At 33.7% G+C, this 21,902-nt stretch overlaps 3 protein-coding genes across 3 annotated transcripts; 1 reads left to right on the top strand and 2 right to left on the bottom strand.

Annotated features, from left to right (window-relative positions):
* Positions 1-1,802: 1,802 nt before the first annotated feature.
* Positions 1,803-5,673, bottom strand: LOC129886081 (nucleolar protein 56-like). Its single transcript, XM_055960610.1, has 8 exons — positions 5,361-5,673; positions 4,667-4,881; positions 4,177-4,334; positions 3,565-3,752; positions 3,236-3,488; positions 2,940-3,088; positions 2,694-2,828; positions 1,803-2,320 (listed from the first exon to the last, which is right to left on the bottom strand). The coding sequence occupies exons 1-8, from the start codon at positions 5,563-5,565 to the stop codon at positions 1,968-1,970; spliced, it is 1,656 nt and encodes a 551-aa protein (XP_055816585.1). The 5' UTR covers positions 5,566-5,673; the 3' UTR covers positions 1,803-1,967.
* Positions 5,674-6,843: 1,170 nt separating this feature from the next.
* LOC129888033 (uncharacterized) lies at positions 6,844-7,249 on the bottom strand. The gene is made up of 2 exons (XM_055963287.1): positions 7,126-7,249; positions 6,844-7,034 (listed from the first exon to the last, which is right to left on the bottom strand). The coding sequence occupies exons 1-2, from the start codon at positions 7,247-7,249 to the stop codon at positions 6,844-6,846; spliced, it is 315 nt and encodes a 104-aa protein (XP_055819262.1).
* Positions 7,250-17,809: 10,560 nt separating this feature from the next.
* On the top strand, positions 17,810-20,824 carry LOC129884641 (pentatricopeptide repeat-containing protein At4g01990, mitochondrial-like). The gene is made up of 2 exons (XM_055958928.1): positions 17,810-18,197; positions 19,485-20,824. Exons 1-2 carry the CDS (start codon positions 17,904-17,906, stop codon positions 20,637-20,639), a joined length of 1,449 nt encoding a protein of 482 aa, XP_055814903.1. The 5' UTR covers positions 17,810-17,903; the 3' UTR covers positions 20,640-20,824.
* Positions 20,825-21,902: the final 1,078 nt, after the last annotated feature.

Below are 21,902 nucleotides of genomic sequence, written 5' to 3'. Positions count from 1 at the left end.
TCTACTGCAGAAGAGATCCAACCATGGTATGGATTCCTGCGGTCCTGGATGTGTAAGGGGACTATATGTCCTTAAGTTTCACAGATTAGTTTACCTAATTCTTTGGTTACTTTGAGTCTTGCTAAATGTAATCTATCCGACAATGCTTTTCCAGTTGCTTTCAGTAGCCTCTCCTTATTGCAAAACTTAGATTTGAGCCAAAATGAAATTTGCAGTCTACCAAAGGGCACAACTTATCTTACTAGACTTCAGAAGCTAGAAGTGGAAGGGTGTAAAAAGCTCAAATCCCTCCTAGGGCTTCCCAAAATAGAACATCTCAATGTTACTAACTGCAGCTTGATAGAGAAAATATCATATCAGTCTAAATCATCTGGATTGAAGGATTTGCTTGTTTCAAATTGTGTTGAATTAGTGGAAATAGATGGAAATTTCAAGTTAGAGCCCTAGAGAAAATACTGAAGCAGAGATGCTTTGCAAGTTAGGCTTGTAGAACTTGGCTCCTATGGACAAAGTCATGATTAATCTTACATCTAATATACTGAGCTACTACCGAGTCCACGGTCAAGGGTGGAATCCAACAAGGAAGACAAAGAAAGTTCTTCTTCAGGTATGTCCTGCTAACTATACCTGCAAATATCTACATAGACGAGCATATAAGAGTTAAATGAGTTTTTTTTTTTTTGCAGGGACTGTACCAGCCAGGCGTCTTTAGCACTTTTCTTTCAGGTGAAAGAGTTCCTTCTTGGTTTAGCTCGAAGTTCACAAAAGAATCATGTACATCCTTGAAAATACCTATTTGTAATTCCAGAATTGAAGGCTCGACTTTTTGCATTGTGTGCTAGTGTTCCACGATTGGGCTCTCACCAAGCATTCTCTGTCCCCCACGCCTAACTCCACCTTCAAGAATTTCTCCTCTTGCCATGCGCAAAGCTCAAAGAAGAGCACTTCGTTATCAGCCAGTGGAAAATAAACCATATGAGTCAATTTTTGATTGCCCATGCATTACAGTTAATTAACTTGACTCAGAGTTTGAAATGGTCTTACCAGCCCTTGTTCTATGGAGTTTCGGGAGGGAAAGAAGGAATGATGCGGTTAAGCCATTGGAAACTCGAGAATCGGTTGAGAAGTGATGACGTTATAGAGGCCACAGTTACCGCAGGAGATGGAATCATGTTATGGAGTTTGGGATCAAAATTGTGCATGTTGAAGAGCCAAAAGTGCTAGGAGAACCAGATTGTGTAGATGCAAGTGCTGAGAGAGATATTGTCAATCCATTTCGGGATGTTAATTTGGTACATGCCAGTTCGAACTTCGAAGAACAATTTTTCTGTTAGTCTTCCTCCTACTTATCGTTCCATACGTGCTGCTCGTGATCCATTTATGGAGAAGGCACTTGAGAGAAATTTATCGGACTATAACTAAGAAATTTATTACTAATCGACAATTACCTTTTATTATACACACTCAAATGCATAATTATGTGTAATACCACAGCTACACTTTTGAGACTTCTATACATTATGTGTATTACCTAAACCCAGATTAAGAATCGAGCTATCTTTAGAAACCCTTGAACATGACCACTACAAACAAGACATTCTAGAGAGGATGGTGTCAAGTAAGGCAGAAAACAATGAGAACTTATAGTTTATGCTTAATTTGACAGCTACTACAACAGCTTCGTTGAGTAATGGGCTCCAGGTTGATTTCGAGGTAAAGGAGCTTCCACTATAATGCATAAAAATAACCTTTTAAATCCCATACACTAAACAAATCCAAGTGAACTAAACGCACACCAAAGGAAGGGAATCGTGATAATACCATTCTGATGATAATAAATAAGATGAGCGTTTGATACACGCAAAACTGAAAGACACCACAAATCTACCCTAAGAGCATACAGGCACTATAAGAGGTGACGAAGAAATGTCAAAATAACAAGACCAAGGTTGGAAAAAATTGTACATTTATTCATCATCTTGGACTTTGGACTTCTTTTTCTTCTTTTTAATTTCAACTGCGGCTTGGAGTTCCTCTCCATTGTCTTCCTTACTCTTCTTTTTCTTCTTCTTCTTTGCTGTTCCATCCTCATGCACACCATTGGCATTATCAACAGTCTGATCCTCTTCATGCTCTGCTTCTGATTTTCGCTTATCCTTCTTATTCTTCTTCTTTTCAGACTTTGGTTCCTCAGAGGCATCACCATTTGTGTCAAGTGGTTTATCCTCTATCATGGGTTGAGCATATTCCACCACATCAACTTTGGATTTCTTTTTCTTGCTTTTCTTTGTGGAAGGCTCATCGACATCCATTTCTGTGTCTGCAGTGCACACAAATAATACATCCTCAATGCAGAAACCAAAATAAGGACATCCAACAAAAAATCTTAGGAATGAATTTCGACCGATGTTCAGCCAATAAGCACACATTTAGTCTATCTGCAGTCATTCATGCAGATAAAGTCTGGTAGCATTTACTGAACAAGAACAACAGCAGCATGATACAACATTCAAAATGTTTATCATACTGGCAACAAGTTGTCAAGAATGTGCACCATGCAAGTACACTTGTTCCAATTTCATATATTGAACAACATTACCAGGAAATAAGCATTTCATTATGTTTTGTTTAAATTGTTCAGCCTAAAGATTGTCACTCAATATGATAACGAGCTTCATTATCCCAAAACTCACCTTTGTCTTCAACGGTTTCAAGAGCAGCTTTCATCACATCTAGGTTTTTCCGTGGTGCAACCCCCTTGTCATAGAAGTCTAGACGCTCCTCAACTTGTTCACGGAGTTTCTCTCCAAAAGTAGTAGTACTCTTATCTGTAGATAAAATATGGAAGTGAAAAAGAAAAAAGAAGAAATAAGATCTTGCACAAAATAATTAGGTAATGAAATCATTAAATGTTTGCCTCCAGTCTTGCAGAGACTAACCTAAGAAACAGTCGAGACGAGAAGCAATAGAACACTTGTTTGCAAGATAACGAGCCATTCGACCTTTGTTACGAGCAGAGGCACGGCCAATGAAAGAAGAATGGAATATGAGTCCATATTTTGGCGTATTTCCTTTGGTTTTCAAGGCCCTGATCAAAATTATAGGAAGTAACACTCAGAATGTGATTAGACAAAATGTTGGGATCATTAACTGAATGAAATAATCTACATACCAGCAAATCCTGACATGAGACAATGTGAGCAAGTGCAAACTAAAATAAATAAGTGCAGATCACCTGAAGAGTGCCTTCTCAGCACCAAGGATCTGAAGGGTAGAAGAAGGGCACTTCGCCAAATTTGTGAGACTACCAGCATGAGAAATTAAACGAGCACCCACGACTTCACCAATCAGAGCAGCCAAATTTGGTGCTATGTCGTGCATTTTGGCAACAAGATAATCATAAAGATTCTTCCTGTATTCAACGAGGTCCATTACCCTCTGTGCAAATAGCTTGACATTAATCAAGTCAACTGGTGACAAATCCTGGCCTGGGAATTAGAACCAAAAATGTTAGCAGAAGGAATGAGCATCATATCCATGACTTGAGAAAGGATAATATCATACCCATAGATGCTTTTGCAGCTTCTACGATTTCTTTTGCTTTATCTTCATCTCCGACTATTTCAGTTAATGCTGAAATTTTGTCTTCGGACAATTGGGATTTGTCATCAACGAATTTTGCAACTTTGGCATATAGATAATTGTCATTGACAATCTTGACCAACTCTGGGAAATGCCAAGAGTACCATTCTCTGCATAAATAAGCATTCAATAAAGGAATCAAATGGACAAAAATGGAGGCCAGCCTTCAAAACAAACATATACTTCATCCATATTGCAGAAAGCCATGCAGATGTAAGGACATTGGATCTGATACCAAAATAGTGGCCTAAGAAGTTGTTAATAACCATACCCGTTACAGACATAAATTGAACTGATGGAGAAATGGCAAGGACGTTACAATCATGTATCAGACTATCCATGCAATTACAAGCATGTATCATGCTCTCTTCTAATAAGGTGAACCAACATATATTCATGCCACATGAAAACTACAAACCAAGAATAAAAAATGTAACTGTATATAAGTACCAAACTGATTATGGTCACTATGATCTGTATCATGTTAAAACTGACAATGTATGGAGTCTGAGATAAGGCAAAGAAGAAACATACCTGACTCTCATGGCAAAGGTATTTATATCTTTATCAAGAGTATCAAGTAGGACAATTGCCTGAGTAACCATATTGTCAACACGATTAACATTGAACTTGACCTTTGCTCTGCTGTAACTGTGACTCAGACCAAGTTGGGCTTTCTCCAAATCACCGGACTGCAAGAAAATGTTCAAAAGAATAAGTAAAAGTTACCTATCTGAGGATGCTTTTAAACTTTTAAGATATGAACTGCTGACTGCCGCATGTAAAATAATCATGCAACAAAGAATAGAGACTGATCCTAAAATTCTATCAGGCTCAAGTGACTGTTCCCTGTCTTTTCTTTTTTATGTAATTGATCAGTGAAAAGCAAAATGTAGTCCCTTCATTTATACCAAACACAGACCAAATTATCGATTGGACGCCCAACCAACACAAACATATAAAAGAAAATCAAAATGTGGATCATGGAAATGATAAACTTTTTGGCAAGTGAAAGAAGAAAAACCTTTAGGTTTTCAATGAACTTCTCAAAATGCAATCGTACTCCACGCAAAATCTCAAGAACAAACTCGTTACTTTGGCAAGGAATCTTAGTTACTTCGTGGATATGTGACCCAAGCTTAGGCTCTGCCAATCCTAAGCTGAACTTGGCTTTCTTACCCTCCTTGACTTTTGGGAGGCTACGCTCCAAGAAATTCTGTAGCTCCTCAGTCATTTGACCTGACACCCAATTCCAAAAATCCAGTCAGAACACGTTACTTAAAGTAAATATCAACAGTAAATGTGGATTGGTTACCAGGAAAATTAAGTAGAATAATTCTACGAACACTAAAAACATACCAGTAGTTTAAAGAATCTACATATTATCCATGTATAAAAAATAAATCCTATTTATTTAATCTTCTAAAAATTTTAAAAGGTTTTTAGCAAAAAATACTAATGCAAGACGAAAAGGCAACCAATTGTGAATAACCTTACATTAAAAGCATAACTATTTGACAATCTGAAAATCTTTCAAAGAAATCACAAAATAAATGAGACTTTAGTCACCATGCACCACAATCAATCACCAACTCAGCCAAAACTAGAACAAATTGAAAGTCCATTTAAATGAACGAGCTAAAACCCCACATGCAAACTCCCAAAAGTGAATATGTAGAAAAAGAACAATTCCATCAGCAAAATTTACACTTGCTGACCTTCAGAAACAGCATTGCATTGATTGAGGGCATCGAGGGCAGACTCAAAAGGGTTAAAAGCTTCAAGTTTTACAACTTTTCCAAAGCGGTTGAGATCAGTGATTGAGTTCCGAACTGCCTCCGTGTTCTGCCCTATTTCATCAATCCCATGAGCTAAGAATAAACCATACCCAGACGCCGACTCATACAATAGATACAGCGCCATGTATAAGGTGCTTGGAATTTCGCTTCTCAGTCTCTCCCGATGTTTGTTCAAGTGTAGCGGAAGAGAGCACGACTAGGGTTAGGGTTTATAAGAGGTTTATAGTGGTTTTAAGTAGAAGAAAAGAGAGAGGTAGGGGAAATAAGGCTTGGGCTGAAGAAAAAATATGGTTTGGGCTGCATTAAATAGGCCCAGTTTTTGGACTAAATATGAATTTGGGCTATTCGAGAATATATGTGCTGGCCTCAATTAACACTTAACAGTATAGTATTCATATGTGGATTCTGGACTCAATTAACACTTAACAGTATAGTATTCATATGTGGATTCTGCACTCAATTAACACTTAACAGTATAGTATTCATATGTGGATTCAACCTAAACTTTCCTTTTTTTTTAATGTAAAATATAGCTATTTATATAACTTTCTCTTTTTTTAATTACAAAAAATAATAATACTTTGATGGGAACTTTTTTAGTAATGAATAAAATAGTCATGGAAATACCATTCGTCAAAAAATTATATTATAAATATAAAAATTAGTTTTTTTTGATTCGTTACCTTTAAAACAAAAAAAATGTCTTGGGAGTTTTAGTCATATCCTATGATAGTATGCAAAGTTTCGAGTTATAACTTCTACTTACATAATATTTATAAAAAATATATTAAAAATTAACCAAATTCTACCAATATCGAAAATAAATCGATATGATGGAACGGTTTGAAAAGTCTAATTTGGTTATACAAAATAAAATAATCAAAAAATTATTATGATGTAAATTTTACTATAAAATAACCGATCGAATTATACCATAGACATCCCTGATTACTAGGTATAGATAGTGGCGGAGCCAAAAATTTTATGAAGGGAGTTCAAAAAAAATTAAACACGCTAATAATATCCATAAATAAACGGGTCGGGTCAAATATACCTGTTTTGCAAGAAGTAGGAGTCTTCCTACAAGTTTTTCAGTTTCTTTTGAATTCTCTTTAGCTCCTAAAAGTGCAAATGGAGAGCAAACATAAACTTTTACATTTAAAAAGACTTAAAATAAACATCAACTCAAAGTAAAAGCACTCTTCCTCCACAAAAAAAAAAGTTGACATAAAATGGCTTCAAACAAATACAAAAACACCCTGAACAATAGAAATTATTATATCTTGATATCTATTACAAAACATAGTGATAATTACACCACCTTGAAGGGGGATTAAGAAACCAAACACACGAATAAGCCTATCAAAACATTGTTTTACAATTGAAATTCAACTACATACACTTACAATTGTATTCTACGAGGTTTCATATCTTGAAATGTCTTAATAATAACATCATTAGAAATACTATCAAATACATCTTTTTCTAAATAAGGCATCAAACCACGAAAAAAATCATCACTCATTTGGCTTCGCAGGTCATTCTTGATAAACTTCATTGCCGAAAAATCTCTTTCAACAGAGGCAGTAGCAACTGGTAAGAAGTAGAACAAGTTTCACTAAGCGGAATACCAAAGGATAAATAAAATGTTTCTTTGTCTGAACTAATCTTTTGGAAAGATCACAAAGCCCATGTAGATCGGAGAACCTTTCATCAACATCACGAACATCAACAATATAACTTACAAGTTGATTCTCAAGAGCACTCATATTAGCTTCATCAAAGTCATCCGCATATAATTTTGCCATTCTCATTACTGTTTTGATGTCAAAACTTGAAAATGAGTTAATTGGATTTGAGCAAGCAATTTCATGGAGCAAATCGGTAGTCACCTCATCAAAACAATCATTAAGTTCTTGAAGTTGTCAATCAATAATATTGCAAAAGACTTCAACATGATAATGTTGTAAGATTGTATAGTTAGGAAGCTTTCGTCGTGATCTTAAAGAGCTAACATATGACTCCTCAAAATTAGGTATCAAAACATCATGTTTGATACAAAATGTAGATACCTTAGCAATAAAATAGTCTCATTCATCATCCCTTAAAACTTGCAACCTTCTCTTTGCTACTTCAACCATTTGCAATATCTTGCTCCTTTTTTTGTAAGCATTTATTAAGCTCATTTGTAATTGCTAAGACATCTCTCATCAAATGCAACATGAACGCAACCTCATATGTTCGGCAAGCTTCAAGATGTCCCATTGCCTTAGCTCTTTCATCCAAATTTCGTGCATTAAGAGCAAGTGATTCAAGAACATCAAGAATAGAACCAAACATAATAATAAAATTATTAAAGAATTTATAATGAGATCCCCAACGAGTGTCACAAGCTCTTGAAAGACCAAGTTGTTGATTCAAGCCCCTACCGGTTGTAAGTTCACCCATATCTAATGCCTCTTTAATTGTTTTTTTTTAGAATCACGTAATTCATCCATACGTTTAAAAGAAGATCCCAATACATTTAAAATATTTGAGACCACTACTACAAGTTTTTCCACTTCAACACACTTTTTAGAGACCCCAACAAGAGTTAGTTGAAGTTGATGAACAAAACAATGAATGGAATGAGTCGATCTACTTTCTTTCTTAATCAACATTTTAAGGCTATTGATCTCACCTTGCATATTGCTTACCCCATCATAACATTGTCCACGCACACTTGATGGATTCAAAGAATGTTGAGCAAGTAAATTAACAATTGCCTCCTTTAGAGATGAAGCACTAGTATCTTGAACATGAACAATGTCAATAAGTCGCTCCATCACAAATCTCTTTCTATAAATATATTGAAATACAATAGACATTTTCTCTTTGCGTGGCATATCAAAGGATTCATCAACTAGCAAGGCAAAGTAATCACCATTTAATTTCTCAAGAATAGCTTTAACGGTCTCTATTTTACATGCACTCGCAATATCTTTTTGAATCATTGGAGAAGTCATTTGATCATTTTGAGAAGCATTTTCTAGTATATAATCACAAATTTTATCACATTTTTTTGCATACCATGAGGGAATTTCAAGAAAGTTACCCCTACTAAGTGATGATTTACATTCATCATGACCTCGAAATGCAAATTTCTGAGTTATGAGAAGTCTTACTACATCAACCAAAGCACTTAAGCGAATTCAATATCCATACTTGAGTTGATTAGATTACCTCTCAAATGCAAATTGAATAGACTGTCGTTGTCGTAATAAATCTTGACATTTCTTTTTTGATTGATTATGTATGCTATTTGGTAGACCAATATGTTTGTCAAGACTATTCTTTTTATTCCAACTCTTAAACCCAACACTTGAAAATACTTCACCTCCTCCTTGATGCATGTTATGGTCTTTAAATAGATAACAATACAAACAATAGACTGCATCTTTACTAACACTATATTTCAACCAACCATGATATACATCATCAAACCATTCATGATTAAAATGACGTATTGATCCAGAAATATTTGTTTGAGGATACTCATGCACTGCTAGACGAGGTTGGCAAGGACCATTCAAAAGGTATGCTATTCAAATAACATCACGATGATTTGGATGATGGTTCAATATTGAGATTCTTTCACCAGGATCAAACTTTAAAGAACCCAAATCAAATTTTTGAGAAGAATGTAATGATACTTCCGAATGATTAGCATTTTCTTCTTGGTTAGATTGACTATGACCATGAGAGGCTAAACTTGATTTCGAAACTTTGGTGAAATACTTCTTCATTGAAGGTTGAGACTGAATCGTAAAGAGCACATAAATAAGACAATAAATACCATTATACCAAAGCCAAAGCCATATAGAATTCTGAAAATTTTTAGAACAAAAAAAAAGGAAGAAGAACTAAAAACTTACAGGCTACAACAACGAGCAACGGGCAGCGGCAATGGAGAACGGACAGCAACCAGAGCCAGCAGCAAAGAGCAGCAGGCAGTCGAAAGAGAAGAGAAGAGTTGGGGGAGAAAATAAAATAATGAAATCCCTAGAAATTAGAAAAAGAGGATTTTTTTTATTTGTTGACTTTTCAAGTAAAGATTTAAAATTAAAAAAAAATAATATGTTAAGAAGACATTTTTTAATTTACATTTAATTTAAAAAATGCTAAAAACTAAGCCTAAAAACGTACTTAAAATTGGAAAGAAAAAAGTGTGGTTATTCGAATTCTAACCCGCAAACTGAGACAAGCTAAGGCGAATTATTGAACCCCCTTTGCCACTGAGCTAGTCCTTTGGCTTATGCTCAGGGGATTTAATATTAAATATATACACATAAATTAAAAAAATTATCTTATATATACAGTGTAATTTTTTAAAGAAAGGGGTTCGGATGAACCCCTGGACCAATATAGATCCGCCCGTGGGTATAGAAGGGCCAACTATATAATTCATTACTACAGAGAAGAACTTGTGATTTGATCATGTATTTCTATAACTACCTTAAGTTTAAAATAATAACTAAAATTACTGTCACATATTTTTAAACATTTAGTGAATTTTCCAGTTAATATCTTAAAAAATAAGGGATTCAAATAAATCGAATTTACAAGTCAAAAGCTATATTTGTCCATAATTATTGACTGTATCATTTCAATTTTAATGATGATGATGATAATGAAAACCACCATGACCACGAGCTATGACATATATGATATGCCAATATAATAATAATAATAACATATTTAAAAAAATTGTATTTTCTATTGGCGTAGTATCTTATATACTGTAAGATTGTAGAAAATGTATGAGTTGAAGTAAATGTATTAATGTGTCTTAAACCAAATTCGAACTAAAAGTGTACCTATATAATTTTTTTATTCACTATGGGTTTGAGTCACATGAGCGGGTCTTTCTGAAACAGTCTTTCTACTTCCTTGAGGTAGTGGTAAAGTCTGCGTGCACTCTACCCTTTTCAGACCCCACTTAATGGGATTTCACTGGATTGTTATTGTTGTTGTATAATTTCACTATGTTTGGATGATTTTCAAGAAATTGGATATTTATTGAGACATCATTTTTTGTATGTTACTTTAAATCTACGTTGTCTCCTTAATACTTTAATTAACTACAATTTCACACTTTTAAATTGATATATCTAAAGATCAACCGCCAACATATAAAATGATCAATTAAGCTAAGTGATCTTATGTCGTTTTTATTTTTAATTTTCGCTAGTTGCACCTTTTTTTTTGAATGTGAGTATTTGCGATTTTATTTGTAGACTTAAGTCATCGATGATCCGTTGTCCGCATATTTCATTTAGACACCTCAACTAGGACTTGTACCTTTTGAACACTCCAATCTTAAAAAATTTATACCTATTAAACAAAAAATGACAACAAGTTTCTAGAATGCTATGCGTGTATCTCACGCATTTAATGTTATGAAAAACAACCAGTAAAACGATGACACGCGTCATAAAAGCTCAATTAAAATAGATTTTTAATTTAATAAATAAAAAATTATTTAAACCCTTATCAAAAAGAAAGAAAAAAGAAAATTTCATTATCTAAACACCCTCTCCCCCCGCACCACCTTCCCCAACTAAACCACCTAGCTCTTTTCCCCATTGTTTCTTCTTCCCCTCATCATTGTCCTCCATCATTCCTTTAAGAAGCTCAATTTTTTTTTTCTTCTTGTAACAATAAATCATTAAAAATAAAAAAAGGAATATTTAGATTCAAGTGTTAAATAGATATTGTAAACGAAAAATATTATTTCTTGTATCAAATCACATAAACGGAGATGGTGGTGATAAGGTACTCCAATGGTAGATAGAGAAGACGAGAGTTGATTCATGAATCTTTTTCTTTTATAAAGAATGACTTTTTTTTTTGCAAAGAACAAAAAACAAAAAAAAGGAGAATTGAGAGAATTTCATGTTTCTTATTTGCATAACAGTAGTGACTATTAAAGGATGAAAGTTAACAAGTTGAGGGGGAAAAATTGGAGACATCTTTTGATGGAGAGAAAAAGTAAAAGGAAAAAGCAGAAGAAAAAGAAAAGGGAAGGGAAAAGTGATATCCACTATGTATAACACTCTCCTTGATTGTCCATGTGTAATGTGCCTCATTAAAAATTCTACAAGAAATAATATACATAGTTATCCTGAACACCCTTAAATATCGTGCCTCGTTAAAACCTTATTAGGAAAAACTCGGTGAAAAAAAAGCCTAATGAAGAAAAAAGAGTACACACATATGTTAATACGCCTTGAGTACTGCCTTATTAAAAATCTTACCAGGAAAATCTAGTTGGATAAATCCTTGATTAAGGGAAAAAGAGTACCGCGCGTATTTTACTCCCTCTGATGAAAACTTCATTTGATATTTTGAAGGCGACCCAATCTTATATCTTAGCTTCTCAAAAGTTGATGTACTTAATGCTTTTGTGAATAAATCTGCAAGATCATCACTCGAACAAACTTGTAGTACATCTATATCACCATTCTTTTGAAGATCATGTGTGAATAATAATTTTGCTGAAATATGTTTCGTTCTGTCTCCTTTTATGAAGCCACCTTTCAATTGAACTATGCATGCGACATTGTCTTCGAATATAACTGTAGATACTTTAATATCATTTTTCAGGCCACATTTTTCTTTGATGAACTTTATTATCAATCTCAATCACACACATTATCTACCTGCTCATAAATTGCTATTCTTTCAGCATGATTTGAAGAAGTAACAACAATAGACTGTTTTGTAGATCGTCATGATATAACAGTTCCTTTGTACGTAAATAGATAACCTGTTTGAGATAGAGCTTTATATGAGTCTGATAAATAACTTGCATCTGTATAACTAATAAGGTATGCACATCCTTTTTTAATATAAAACAAACCCATATCAATGGTACATTTTAGGTATCACAAAATATGCTTGATACTGTTCCAATGCATTCGCGTTGGGATAAACTATACCTTGCCAGCAAATTAACAAAAAATATTATATCAGTTCTAGTTGCGTTAGCAAGATACATAAGTGCACCAATAGCACTGAAATATGGTACTTCAGAACCAAGAAGTTCTTCATTCTCTTTTAGAGGTCGAAATTGATCTTTTTCCAATTCAAGTGATTGAACAACCATTGGAGTACTTAATGGATGTGCTTTGTCCATTTAAATCATTTTAAATTTTTCTTAGTGTAGGCAGATTAGTGGACAAAGATCCCGTCTGCTAAATGTTCAATTTGCAGATCCAGATAAAGTTTTATCTTTTCAAGATCTTTCATCTCAAATTCTTTCTCTAGATATTCATTGTCTTTTTGACCTCTTTAGGGGTTCCAATTAAATTTATGTCACCAACATAAACGACGAGTATAACAAATTCTGATTTCGTTTTCTTAATAAAAACACATGGAAAAATGACATCATTTATATAACTTTTATTTATCAAGTACTTTCTAAGGCGATTATACCATATACGCCCTGATTGTTTCAGACCATATAATGATCTTTGTAATTTGATTGAGTACATCTCCCGAGACTTAGTACTTGCTTCAGACAATTTTAATCATTCTAGAATTTTCATGTAAATTTCATTATCAAGTGAATCATAAAGGTAAGTTGTAACTACATCTATTAGATGTATTTCAAGATTTTTATGTACAACTAGACCGATAAGATATTAAAAAGTTATTTCATCTATAACAGATAAATATGGATGACCCCAGATCTTTGAGAGAATCCTTGTGCAACAAGACGTGCCTTGTATCTTACAATTTCATTTCTCTTATTTCATTTTCGCACAAAAACCCATTTATAGCCAATTGGTTTTACACTTCCAGGGGTTTGGACTACAGGTCCAAAACCTCACGTTTAGCAAGTGAGTCTAATTCTAATTGAATTGCCTTTCTTCATTCTGGGCAATCACATCTACGTCGACATTCTTCGACGGATTTAGACTCAAGACTTTCACCATCTTGCATGAGGTTAAGTGCAACATTATATATAAAAATATTATCAATTGTGATTTTCGATCAATCTAAATTTATCTCATCAACGGTAGAACTTATTGAAAATTTTTTATTCACTTGAGTCTCGAATTCACTAATTTCTTTAGCAATATCAGGATTACTTAAATCTTGACCTTCTGTAGGAGGTTTTTTTGTAGTATAATCTTTATTATTTCTCATGCTTCTCTTTCTAGGATTTTTATCCTTTGAACCCAGTGATCTACCACGCTTTAGGCGTTTTTGAGATTCAGAAGTTATGATACTAGTAGATGGTTCTTTAAGAACATCAATCCGGATAGGCACATTTACTGCAAGGATATGTGGCTTAGTTATCTGTTGTAAATCAGTAAATGCATCTAGCATTTGATTTGTTATTTTCTGTAAGTGGATGATCTTCTAGACCTCTTGTTCACATGGGCGGGAACGTGGATCAAAATGAGATAGTAATTAAATTTTCTACGCAATTTCTCTTTCGGGTTCCTTTTTCTCTCTCTCTCTAATTGCGAGAAAATTATTTCATCAAACCGACAATCTGCAAATCGAGCAGTAAATAAGTCTCCTGTCAACGGTTTAAGGTAGAAAATTATGGAGGGTAAGTCAAACCCAATATATATGCCTAATCTTCGTTGAAGGCCCATCTTTGTACATTGTGGTGGTGCTACAGGCACGTCTACCGCACAACTAAAAATTCGTAGATGGGCTATATTTGGCTCATGGCTAAATACTAATTGTGATGGAGAGAATTTATTATAATGTTTTGGTCTGAAACATACAAGTGCTGCTACATGTAAGATAGCATGACTCCAAACAGTAATCGACAATTTTGTTTTCATTAGTAGAGGTCTTGCTATCAATTATAGACGCTTAATAAATAACTCTGTAAGGCAATTTTGAGTATGAACATGAGCAACAGGATGTTTAATTTTTATCCCAATTGATAAGCAATAATCATCAAAAGTTTGGGATATAAATTCTCCAGCATTATCAAGGCGAATAACTTTAATTGGATAATTTAGAAATTGCGCCCTTAATCTTATTATTTGTGCTAACAATTTCGCAAATGTCAGGTTGCGAGATAATAAGAAGAACACATGAGACCATCTAGATGATGCATTTATTAATACCATAAAATATTTAAACAATCCTTTAGATGGATAAATAGGTCTACATATATCCCCACGTATACGCTCTAAAAAGCAGGAGATTCGATGCCAACCTTCAGGGTTGATGGTCAGACAATTAATTTGCCTTGATAACAAGCAGCACATGAAAAATTCATCATTCGTAAGAATTTTCAAGTTCTTTAACGGATGTTCAATTGGATTTTCAAGAATTCATCTCATCATTATTGATCCAGGATGTTCTATTCGATCATGTCATAGCACAAATATTTTTAGATCAGTAAACTTCTAGTTTACGATCATATGTGCTTCAATTGCACTAATTATTGCATAAAATAGGCCAGACGACAAAGTTGGTAATTTTTTCAAAATAAATTTTTGGCTTGAGACACTCTTGGTTATACCAAGTTATTTAGAATTCATTTCATTTAGTGTATCAATATGATATCCATTTCTGCGGATATCTTTAAAACTTAATAAGTTTCTTGGAGATTTAGAGGAGAATAATGCATCGTCTATAACAATCTTTGTTCTCTTAGGTAGAAATATAGTAGCTCTTTCGGAGCTTTCAATCATTTTTAAATTACCAAAAATTGTAGTAACATTTGCTTTTCTTCTAAACAGGTTGGAAAAATATTTCTTGTCTTTAAAAATTGGATGAGTTGTTCCACTATCAATTACACAAATATCCTCGTGATTGATCATCGATCCAAACAAAATTTGAGGCATATCCATATTTTTCTTCAAAAAGAAATAAAGTAAATATTATAATTAAAACGTGGTTCATTATACAAATTTTATTTATTTACATGAATTAAAATAATATAAATACATTATTTAGTACAAACAAATAAAAAAAATTATTTAAATATTATCAGGATTATCAATATTCATATTTTCTTCTAGGAAATTGAAGAAATCAGCTACATCTAGATGAATAGGCTCAATATTATCTTCAGAAATAAAATTTATCTCTGGATTACTTTCTGCCATCTTCAAGGATGTCTGATATAGCTGAACCAGACGTTTTGATGACCGATAGGACCGTGACTAGTGCCCCGTACATCCACATCTATGACATACTTTCTGAATTTTTCTTTGGTATAGCTTCTTGTTTTCACTCTTCTTTTTATTCTGCTGATCATTTCTTGGTGTCAACCGAGTATCATGATTATAATTTCTTTTTTGACCACGACCAAGACCATGATGAGGTCATGACCTCTTTCTCGTTGGTTATAGTTTGCCTGATTCACTTCAGGGAGTGACAAAGAACCAACAAGCCGACTATCATGATTTTTTATTAACAGTTCGTTATGATGTTCAACAATAAGAAGGTGAGCAAGTAATTCAAAATATTTTTTAAAACTCTTTTCGCGATATTGCTGCTGCAGGAGCATATTCGCGGGTGAAAATGTGAAGTATATTTTTTCAAGTTTGTTTTGCTCGATGATTTCTTTTCAGCATAAATTTAATTGAGTTATAATTTTAAACAAAACAGAATTATATTCAATTATATTTTTAAAATTCATTAATCTCAGATTAAGCCAAATATGACATTCCTGTGGAAGGATGACCAATTTCAGGTGGTCATATCTTTCGTTTAGATTATTCCATAATTTAAGGGGTTCTTTTAATGTGAGGTACTGTAATTTTAACCCTCGTCAAGATGGTGGCGGAGAAATATCATGGCTTTGACAAGGTCTTGACTAGATGCCTTATTGTCATCTTTGATAGTGTCTGCAAGACCCATCGATTTTAGGGGTATTTCGGCATCTAATGCTCATAATGAGTAGCCTTTTTTCAGATATATCAAGAGCAACAAATTCAAGTTTAGAGAAATTAGACATTTTAAGGAAATAAAATTCTTACCCTTTTGTTACTTTTTTAAAATAGTTCAAAATGATGGAGTCTCATGCTAATAACGTGTTATAAAATAAACTAACTTAGCAATTTAATAACAAAGAGAGATAATAAAAGAAAGGAAGAGAATTGCATGTTTTTTATTTGCATAACAACAGTGACTATTAAAGTATGAAAGTTAACAAGTTGAGGGGGACAAATTGGAGACAACTTTTGGTGGAGAAAAAAAGTAAAAGGAAAAAGCAGAAGAAAAAGAAAAGGCAAGGGAAAAGTGTCATCCACTATGTATAACAAAGAGGGGTTTTTGGGAAGTAAATCGAGAGGAGGGGAAAGAAAGACGGCGAACTGAGAGGGAGGGGCGGGGGTAATTAAGTAATCATTATTTTCAAAAATTTAATAAAAATATTTTCAATTTTTTATTTTTTATTTTTTTAGTGCTAACTGTCAATAAAAGAAATGAAAAGGCAAGTTTGAGATACTTTCATGCGCTCAGAGAAAGTGTAAAACACATTTTTTGTCAAATCAATATTTTGTGCTTAATAGATATACATTTTGAATAATTTAAATATTCAATAAGTAATAATGCTAATTAAAATGTCTAAATAAAATATACGAATAACTTTTAATGATCATCCACGTAAAGTCTTATTTGTATGACTGTATCCGAATTGGTATGCACATGTTATTGTCACATCTCTTGATTTGTTGGATATTAACTGCCCAAAACTTATTCCATACAACATCACTTAAATAAGTATGTTCTATTACATGACACCCAAAAAATACCTCTCTTTTTCCACGATTTGTTTAATCATATGGAAATATTTTTATATGTCACTTCATTAGAATGTCGACCCTAATTTTTGAATTGATTATATTTAAATCACTCATTTTGTGAATTTTAACTTTTCTCCACAAACTCTAAATTAAATCTTAAAACACTATGAATAATCATTTAAATAATATTCTTTATATTGTCAATTGCTTTTAAACATTTAAATAATAAATTATGTCGATAGATTGAACAAATAATAATTTAAACGATAAAACAGTTGAAAATCTTGAATATAACGGAGAAAATAATCTTAGATAAACAAAAATAAAAATTACAATCCTTTTTCACTAAATTATAATATTTGGTGACATAGAATTATAAAAAGAGAAGTAAAATTTAATTGTAGTGAAGAAACAAGATTCTTAGTTTACGATTTTGTGTGAAAATCTTATCGTATCTCTGTCATTTTTTTTTGGAAAAGTCAAGTAATCTTTTATCTAATCAACTTGTTTTTTAATCGAAAGTTTGTAAAACTTATAACTTACATATTGGTTATTTTCAACAGATGTATACTAGTTATGCCATATTGGTCCATTCTCAAACGACGTCGTACACGTGAAAGTGAAACATTTCTTTGTCGTTAAACCCTAGTTAAACCCATTCTCTTCATCGCAACTTATAACACCAGGAGAAATGGTGAGCAGAGCTATCTGTTTGAAGCTTCTCCGATCAGCGACGTATCGCCGATGTTTCTCAACAGAAACGGCAGCGGTGGAGACCGTATCAACGCCGTCCATCAGCCAAAAAAACCGAATAAACGACCGTCGACGGAAATTGTCGGACCTTATCAATAGAGCAGACTCAGAATCTAACTTCAAAGATGCTTTAAACAAATTGAATAACGAAGGGAAACCCCTAGAAAAGCTAGTCATTATTGACTGTATCAACCATCTCCGTAGAACTAATAGGTTTGGTCTTGCCCTTCAGGTATCTATCTTTCATCTCTCCACGTGTTTAATTTCTCAGTTAAGTATTTATCATGATAAAGTTAACATTTTCCATGGAAATGTTATAATGTCAGCAAATTGGAAAGTGTTTTGATACAATTTGTGATTATTTAAGATGGATAATAATGTCTAAGTGTTGATTGGAGCAAGTGATATAGAGTAAGAATTTGGCGTAGCATACAAATATTCAAAGCGGGAAGACATGGCCCTATTACTTGTCTTGTCAAAAATTCAGTACATTTGCAATTAGTGGAGTCTCAAATAAATTTGTTTGTTGTCTTATTGTTTCCAATACCACATTTTTGCTTCAGATAGTAATTTCTTAATCTGCTATAAATCTCTCATTAGCAAAATATAAATTAAGCTAATTTTGGTCATAAACTATTGTGCCTTGTCAGCTAGGAGAACAAACTTGTACTCCAACTAATAAAGAGGAAACTGGAACGTCTATGTGGCAATCAACGGTTGAAAAATAGCCTACTTGATAGCTGATTTTCAATCCCGAACTCGTCTAATAGAGAATTTAGTCATTCTCTTTGCCACATCAACATCTAAGGGGTAAAGACTATCAAATAGCCAAGTTCAGGGGTAATTAAGACTACGGATAGTTTAGGTGTGCAACTAATGATTGGTGCCAAGTATAGGAGGTTGTATTCTGCCTTTTTTCTTTGTGGCGTTCAGTTGGCAGCTATAGAACTAACTTTTTCATGGGAATTTGGAAGCTATGAAGTGCATTAGGCTTTGGTTCCTAAAAGGATTCTTTCTAATTGCCCTAGACATGTCCGAGTTCCCTTTTTTTATGCCAGAAAAATATGAATACTTATTCCTTTTCAAAATAAAATAAAATATGAATACGTATGACATATTTCATTGAGCAATATGAGAACAACGACAATAGTTATAAGCTATATTGTTTATGCGTCATAATCTGGACTTGAGTTGACATACAATTTTGTTGCTTGTATTGTCATGTTTTTATTTAGTGTCTTGGTCTTGACCCGTTAATAATGAATAATTAATGTCATGTTGGGCAAATAGTTGTACTATAATCACACCAGAAGAAGAGCAGAAGATTTGTTTGGATTGGCGTTAGTCCAATTGTGTAGACTCTGCGATATCTACTATATTCCAGTGACTGCTGCAATTCAAGCTATTCTTGTTTCATGATTCATCTAATAAACTTATCAAAGTTGATCTCCGTTTATTACCATAAACTGATATTTCTGTCTTGGACATATTGTCTTAATCATTAAACTTCCAAATGCAGCTGTCTGAATGGATGGAAAGCGACAAAATTATGGTCAGCAATGGTGATCGTGCAATACGGATACACCTTCTTGCCAAGGCACAGGGAACAGATTCAGCCGAAAAGTATTTTGACAGCCTGCAAGACTCTGAAAAAACTAATAAAACCTATGGAGCACTTCTCAGCTCTTATTGCAGGCAGAAAATGTTTGATAAAGCGTCAAAGCTTTTTGAGAAGATGAAAGAGCTCAATTTTACATCTACTTTAAATTACAACAATGTGATATCTCTTCATTTAAGAAATGGTCAGCCTGAAAAAGTCTCTGCACTGGTTCAAGAAATGGAGCAGAGAAATATCGCAGTTGATATGTTCACCTATAATCAGTTGATGAATAGTTATGCTTCAGTGAAGGATATAGTATCAGTTGAGAATGTTCTTGAAAAGATGGAAAAGCATCAGCTGAAATTTAACTGGCTCACATATGGAAACCTAGCTGGGATATATATTAATACCGGCTACCTTGATAAGGCGAATGATATTCTCCAAAAGATGGAGAAAATGGAAGATATGCATGACCGTGAGGCTTTCCATACCTTAATCACATTATATCAGAAAACATCTAATTCATCAGGAGTCAATCGCTCATGGGAATTATTAAAGTCAGCTTTCCCAACTCCCAGCAAGGTTAGCTATCTCATCATGCTTGTGGCTCTATCCAAACTGGGGGACTTGGAATCCGTTGAGAAACGCTTTAAAGAATGGGAATCAGGCTGTAGATTCTGTGACATCAGAATTTCAAATGTGATGATAGAGTCGTATCTCAACAGAAATATGATTGAAGAAGCAAATTTGCTTTATGAGAATGTGTTGAAACAAGGCGTTGAACCCAACTTAAGGACTTTCGATGCATTCATAAATTTCTATATAAAAAATTCACAGATAGATTTCGCTATGAAGTATTTGGAGATGGGTGCCAGCAAGGCAATTCCTAAGAAAATAGTTTGGTTTCCCAAGGATGAATCCATCAAGATGTTTCTAGCTTATTTTGAGGACAATAATGACCCTGTTAGAGTTGAGAAGTTCTGCGAGATTATGAAGAAGATTAATCGCCTCGATTCCACTGTATATGACTCTCTTCTATGCGCAAACTCTGCAGCCTCTCAAGTGGAATTATGAACACCTTCATGGTCGAGAGGAGAAGTTGTATGGAATGTAACGATCTCGCTCTACATTTACATCAATCCATGTTGCTATTTTTCATGCTATTTGTACTTTACATTATTGAAGAACGATACTGATTTACCAAGAGAGTTATGTCAGCTCACTAATATTTCTCCCCCTATTTTCAGTGCGGATAAAACTACGTACCTAACCGTGATTAAAGTCGCGTAAATAAAATGCACATATTGTAATAATTAAGTATATATAACTTAAATAGTCGAGCGCATAAGAGTTGTGGTTCAAATTTCATCATCAGAGGAGAAAAATCCCTAAATAACCATGCGATCTCAAAACAAAAGGAGAATATCTACACTAAAATGTTCAGCTTGCAATGTTTGATGAATTAATGGACATTTTCATTTTCTCAACAGTCTATTATATATACTTGGACTTAGAAATATGTGTTATTAGAGGTGACAAGATTAGTACACGAAATTATAACTCGTTCAATCTATTTAAGTTTTGGCTGATTATTGACCTGTTCGTTCATTAGCCTAGCCCTAATTAATTTCAGCCCATCAAAATTTGGGCTGATATCTATGTGAAGAGAAGTGTTCCTTCGGGTCAAAAAATATGAGAAACTAGAAAATATGAATCTTGACTGCGGAGAGGTGTCATGTCACTCTTCTATTGCCCTTAATTATATAGATTTGTTAAATTACTCCGAAAGCTTGGCATCAAACTTGTGCTAATCGATGAGAGTTATTTCGAAAACAAAACAAAAATAAGTACATAGATTATGTAGTTAAGTTATTACTTCGCTACAAGATTCAAGTCGTAAAGATGAATTACTTTTGATGGAAAGGAAAAACATAAGGTGATTTTGAAGGAAGAAATGGGTAAATATCCACTTTTTGAACCACTAATTTAACTTTTTAGCCCACGTTTAAACAATCAAACCTCTATACTAAAACACAAAAACCTTTAAAATTTTGGTGCAACTTAAAATACAAAGAGTCACCAAAAAATTTCTAGGGTTAAAATGGACATGATTGACTAGGTTGAAGCTTGGGTAAAACTAAGTGGAAGTCCGACCGATTGATGTTGAAGAATCAACGGGTGAGTTGTAGTTAAGCGTGAAATGTCACCCGCACTCAGAGCTACATGGTTATCCCCGAAATGTGTTGAGGCGCAACAGTTGACTGGACATCTAGGGTAAAACACAATTTCGATGCGGGCCGCGAGAGCGGTACAAAAATTAGACAAACTCTGAATTCT

Source organism: Solanum dulcamara, chromosome 4, assembly GCF_947179165.1.
Source record: "Solanum dulcamara chromosome 4, daSolDulc1.2, whole genome shotgun sequence".
NCBI classification, from domain to species: domain Eukaryota; kingdom Viridiplantae; phylum Streptophyta; class Magnoliopsida; order Solanales; family Solanaceae; genus Solanum; species Solanum dulcamara.
The sequence above is the reverse complement of the archived record's forward strand: the minus strand, read 5'-3'. Positions and strand labels throughout refer to the sequence as shown.

Excerpts from the sequence above, each read along its gene's own strand:
- LOC129886081 (XM_055960610.1), bottom strand. The coding sequence starts at position 5,565 with ATGGCGCTGTATCTATTGTATGAGTCGGCGTCTGGGTATGGTTTATTC. Across the intron at positions 3,753-4,176 it reads ACCTTTGCCATGAGAGTCAG|AGAATGGTACTCTTGGCATT; the intron begins GTATGTTTCTTC and ends TTATTTATGCAG. Across the intron at positions 2,829-2,939 it reads TCGTCTCGACTGTTTCTTAG|ATAAGAGTACTACTACTTTT; the intron begins GTTAGTCTCTGC and ends TTTTATCTACAG.
- LOC129888033 (XM_055963287.1), bottom strand. The coding sequence starts at position 7,249 with ATGGCAAAATTATATGCGGATGACTTTGATGAAGCTAATATGAGTGCT. Across the intron at positions 7,035-7,125 it reads CTCCGATCTACATGGGCTTT|TTGCTACTGCCTCTGTTGAA; the intron begins GTGATCTTTCCA and ends ACTTCTTACCAG.
- LOC129884641 (XM_055958928.1), top strand. The coding sequence starts at position 17,904 with ATGGTGAGCAGAGCTATCTGTTTGAAGCTTCTCCGATCAGCGACGTAT. Across the intron at positions 18,198-19,484 it reads GGTTTGGTCTTGCCCTTCAG|CTGTCTGAATGGATGGAAAG; the intron begins GTATCTATCTTT and ends TTCCAAATGCAG.